This window comes from Dendroctonus ponderosae, unplaced genomic scaffold (assembly GCF_020466585.1).
Source record: "Dendroctonus ponderosae isolate FM_Combo_2020 unplaced genomic scaffold, Dpon_F_20191213v2 Dpon_F_20191213_1, whole genome shotgun sequence".
In the NCBI taxonomy this organism is placed as follows: Eukaryota; Metazoa; Arthropoda; class Insecta; order Coleoptera; family Curculionidae; genus Dendroctonus; species Dendroctonus ponderosae.
Window position 1 is genome coordinate 14810529 of NW_026017110.1, and position 5377 is coordinate 14815905.

A 5377-nucleotide genomic window follows, 5' to 3' on the forward strand; every position below is an offset into this window, starting at 1 on the left:
TTTTAATTAGGCAAAGGAAGAAAAGGACAAGGAGCGTCAGGCTAAAGCAGAAGCTAGTCTTAAAAGACGCGAAGAAGAAGTTCAAAGAACGTTGGCTACTCATATGAGGGATCGGGAGAAGGAAAGGGAGCAACATAAAAGAGACGAGGCTAGACAAGTAAACATAAACCTGACTATGTTCAATGTCGTATTTTTTATGCTACATTTTACTTATAGCACTTCAACGCATTGCTCGTTGACTTGGTTCGAAATTCGGAACTGAGCTGGAAGGAGGTAAAGAGAATCCTAAGGAAAGATCATCGGTGGGATCTGGCCGAGTCTCTGCCTCGTGACCAGAAAGAAAAGCTATTTAATGAACATGTTGAAGCTTTGCTGAAGAAGAAGCGTCAGAGCTTCAGGGAAATGCTAGATGAAACATCTGAGGTTAACCTCGTTAGCAACTGGAAAGAAATAAAAAAGCTTATCAGAGATGATCCAAGATATACAAAATTCTCTTCCAGCGAAAGGGTAAGATATAGAAAACTGAGAGTTCCTTATTGTTAGAATTTAATCAATTTATTGAATAGTGTGAACGAGAATTTAAGGATTATCTAAAAGATAAACTGTTGACTGCGAAAAATCAGTTTAAAGAATTGTTGCAAGAAACCAAACTGATAACACACAAATCATTGACGTTGCTCAGAGAAAATCAAAATCACATGCAGGAAATTGAAGACATTCTGAAAAATGACAAAAGGTAATTCGCTTATGTTCCATAATTTTCCAAAAACTGTGCTAATTAGAATCATTCTTATAGATTTTTGATTTTGGATCATATACCACAAGAAAGGACTCAATTAATTTTGAATTATCTCGAAGAACTCGATAGAAGGGGTCCCCCTCCGCCTCCGACTGCTACGGAGCCAAACAGGCGAGCTAAGTAATAATTTACATCACAGCCGCATTAATATCAGTTTACTTTGTAATTGCATTATTATAAAATGGTTTATTTGCTTTTTAATTACTGTTATTTTGGCATGGGCTGGGTTCAATTATCAATAGTGAACAGTCCTAAATGCAAGCTTATTTTAATCTCGCATTTAGTGAACATTTGGTGGAGAAACCTTTTAAATAAACGGTTTATCTTAAACCTTTTTTGTTTTTTTGCCCTTTTTTCTTGTGATTAATGTTGAAAATATTTCAATTTAATTTAAACGACAATTAAATTCAATCCCAATATTCTGTGTATGTAGAATTTTTATTTGATTTTTTAGTATCAAATAATCGCTTCTAAAAGGTGTTAAAATACAGCTTAATTTGTGGTAGGCACAAAATCTCGCAAATTGAGCACCTTTGCATTTGGAATTTGCTACGCTCTGAGTTAGCATTTGATCAAGTCCATATCAATCCAAATATATTCTTTATTACACGCTCATAATCAAGACATTCTCAACGTACATGTTATTAATAACTTACAACAAAACGCCTTGCACAGTCAATTCTGGGAAGTAACTTACCACCTTTCTAAAACTATCTACGGTACAGGCATAGGCAAAACCTTTTATTTGATTATTTCTATCCCAGTTTATCCAGGTAATTTTGTCAGCAATGTCCTCACAGATCCGTTGATATGTTTCCAAATAGGGATTATTTACGACGATCAGAACGATTCCCTTTTGTTTAATTGGCTCATACGCAATTTTCCAATAGAGTTCTGGTACTGGCAAAGCTTTTGTGTTATTGAAGAAGATCCACACGTTTTGCTTCTGCATAGTCTCTCACAGATATTTCCGCGGCTTGCCAATTGTTGGCATTGCATGTTTGCCATTGAGGTGCTACATTAAGTAAAAAGAATGATGCTTGTTGCTGTGCGGGATAGAAGTTGTCAGCTTTTGCAGTTGTGTCCTCTGGATAGGAAATAATTGCTATTGTCTTTAATATACATGGTAGAGTTGTCAGGCAGTCCAAGCAAAGTATTTATAGTTTGCCTTTGTGTGATTCGGTTGTAATACGAATTTGGATTTTTTATGCTGAAGATATCCTGCGTTTGTACCCATCCAGGGTTCGTGACAATATTTCTTTGGTTAATTGCACCAGGGATGCTCACTTTTGAATATAGTGCTCGCTGAGCGTTTTCATCAAAGCAGATCAAAAATACCCGTGAAAAAAAATCTTGTGTCCATTGAAAGCCAATTTCTATTTCGGTTCAGTTATTTTCACATTTATTGCCGGTCACTTTGGTCATTCTACTCAGAGTTCCGTTGCATTTTATGTTCTCCCATGCAAATGTTTTACCATCTACATTTAAATTGCTTCCTGATACGCAGGATGCTGAAGTCACATTTCTGTAGATTGTCGAAGAATCGAATGTAATGTTCTGTCATGGGCAGGCCAAAACTATAGTGGTATTTGCGCTGATTTTTAAAACAGCATCACCATTTTCCGGATACATAAAGTTCCATTTGCCAGGCTGCAAGACCATTGGCATATCAGTTCGTCGAATGTCGAGTTCACAACCTGCAATACAAAATACATGGATTGCAGTACAACATTAATAATAATAAGCCTTGTTCTATGGTTCAGGTCCTTTTGTTTAGTACCACACCCTTGTTTTGTTTTGTGGCGTTTTAGATATAATGTTAAGTTGTTCGTTTGTTCGGAGTGTTTTTGTCTGCCTATTAAAGTAGTTAAGCTAGTTTTGGGTTTTATTTCAACCGGGTAGTGAAGTTAAGAGGGGTAGTTTCTTCGGACACGACAATTACTCTCATCAACAGATTTGAACTCATTTTTGTTAATAGGCAAAATTTTGATAAGCAAGCCACATGTATCATTGGATACAATGTTTTAATAGTATTCGTTTAATTCACTTGTGCTTCACAATGGAGAAATTGTTAGAAGCAACTATAATAATTGATAGTGCGACACTTGATTACTCTCATTCGCTTTTTAGAATCGTAGGTGGCTAGGCAAGTAGAAGAAACAAAACCATGTGACTTGACAACGGATTGACAGTTGTCTAATAGTAATTTGAGTGTTTGAGTATATTTGAGTGATTGGTATTGATATGGGAGGCGGTAAAACTTTATTGTTAGAAGAAATAAGGCGAATTCAAGCTTACCGAGGGGAGAATTATTCAAAACGCCAATCAATGCTTATTTAAAAGACAGCGAAAACTACGGAAATAATCAACAAGGACTGCAACAACACTAAGGGAACATCGTGTAATTCTTCGACTTGCATCCAATTCTTCGTCAACAGCTAGTCAAATAAGGGATCGATGTGGAAGTAATACATCCGTAAGCACTATCCAAGGAGTAATAAAGAAATGACCAAACTTAAAAAGAAGAAAACTACGCAAGAAGCTTTTGCTTCTTGCACGTCGTCGACAAGAACGTTTATAGTTTGCACGCATTTACCGTAACTGGACAGCGGAATGGAAAAATGGCGTTTTCACGGATAAAAAGAAGCTTAACCTGGATGGTCCTGATGGTTTCCAAAATTACCTTCATGTCGTAAGGATGGAAGAAAAATGTTTGGCTCGTCGTCACAGTCGGGCAGGTTCAGTAATAATTTGGGAAGCAATTTCAAGTCAAGACAGAGTTGGCATCGAGTTTCTAGAAGGTCGGCAAACTTCCCAAAAACATTTGGATCAAGAATGGATATTGCAACAAGGCACTGCGCCAATTCACACCGCTCAAATAATCCAAACCTGGTTGACTGCTAATAATATTTCAGTTCTGGACTGGTCTACTATTTCCCTAGACTTTAAAGTATCATAGAAAATGTATGGGGTTGGTTGGTCAAACGCGTTTATACTGAAGGAAGACGGTTTAGTAATAGAATAATTAATCGCCGCTGTTAGAGCCGCCTGGGGCCGAAGTTCCCATGAAATATGATATTCTTATATTTCCCGTCTCAGTCAAAGTGTGAATTAAAAATGTTGAAACATTGTTTATTTCATTACGTTTCGGCGAGACAACAGCGCCATCATCAGATTTAAAATTTACACAAACTCATGATAGGTAAAATTCAACGTTCTTTTAGGTCTTTGCCTTCTTGAAACCTTAAATTTGTCTTATTTTTGTATTATTGTGAGACAAATTTAAGGTTTCAAGAAGGGAAAGACCTAAAAGAATGTTGATTTTTACCAATTTTACCAAACTCGAGTTTGTGTAAATTGTAAATCTGATGATGGTGCTGTTGTCTCGCCGAAACGCAATGAAATAAACGATGTTTCAACATTTTTGATTCACACTTTGACTGAGACCCAGGAAAGATAAGAATATCATAAGAAGTACACGCAGTCAGGAAAATAATTCAGAATAAAGTTCCAGTGAATGTAATAGAAAACTTATTCAATTCATTGCCTCATCGAAGGTTAGCAGTCATTGAGAAGCAGGGAGGGCATATAGCCAAATACTCGAATAATCAAGTGTCTCGTTAAAAATTACAATATTTGTTCAAAAAAATCAAATCTTTAATCTAGTGTTTGATGTAGCTTACTAATGATTTTTTTTTGCATTAGTAAAAATTAGTCAAAATCATTAGGCAAGAGTAATCAAGTGTCGCGCACTGTAAGTATTTTATCCCTTTAAAGTACAGGATTTCGGATGTTTTATTTGCAATCTAGACCCAGCTGACGCGATTTAAAATACAATATTTTCTTTGTTGTAAGTTGTAAAACGAAAATTTGTTATTATAGTATAAGTTAAAGGAACGGTTTCCATACTCTCATTAGGTTTATTGCTAAAAGGAAAAGAATGTTAAATTCGGTCGATCGAGTGTTTAGTGGCAGTCTCGCATGAGTTACCATGGAACACTGAAATTCTGTTAGATTGTGGGCGAACGCAAGAAAAGTTCTCAAAGAGGAGCTTCCGATAAATATATTTTTCAAATTGTCCGATGTTTATGAGAAATTGACTGGCTAAGCGACGTAAAAAATATTTGAGTCTCGATTAATATCGCGCCCTATATTTCAGTTCAAGATTCAATTAAATATGGAGTGGCAAATACCACAGTTCAAATACGAGTTTGGTTTAAGTTTTAGATTTATTTCACTAGAACAAGAATTGTGAAATATAATCATTTGTTTAGCTTGACTTCTGCCGGTATATGACAGAAATTCTTTACAAGAACTGAGGCTCACTAAGACACTTTGATATCAAAAAAGGAGCATTTTCAACAATGAAAACTACTTGTAAAATATTTACACAAGAAACAGTTCGAATAATTTTCAGGAGAAAAGTTTGTAGTTTGGCTGAAACTAATGGCAGCAGTTTAGCAATTTTGATAATAATGTTTTAACTCTCAATTTGTGACTTGTTTGTTACTGTTAGTACAAACAGTGGATCAGACATCAAACTTTGCCCAAAAATGTGTAAATCCAAACTTAAAAATG

At 35.6% G+C, this 5377-nt stretch overlaps 1 protein-coding gene and 1 pseudogene across 1 annotated transcript in view; one reads left to right on the plus strand and one right to left on the minus strand.

Annotated features, from left to right (window-relative positions):
• The window catches only part of LOC125502542 (transcription elongation regulator 1-like), a gene marked incomplete in the record, with an annotated part of 8881 nt that extends 7752 nt beyond the window's left edge, over window positions 1-1129 (plus strand). Inside the window, 4 exon segments of the mRNA XM_048661021.1 lie at window positions 11-157; window positions 217-507; window positions 567-736; window positions 797-1129. Of these exon segments, the coding sequence (XP_048516978.1) occupies window positions 11-157; window positions 217-507; window positions 567-736; window positions 797-923 (735 nt within the window).
• A 253-nt stretch (window positions 1130-1382) lies between these two features.
• On the minus strand, window positions 1383-2179 carry LOC125502545 (annotated as a pseudogene).
• Window positions 2180-5377: the final 3198 nt, after the last annotated feature.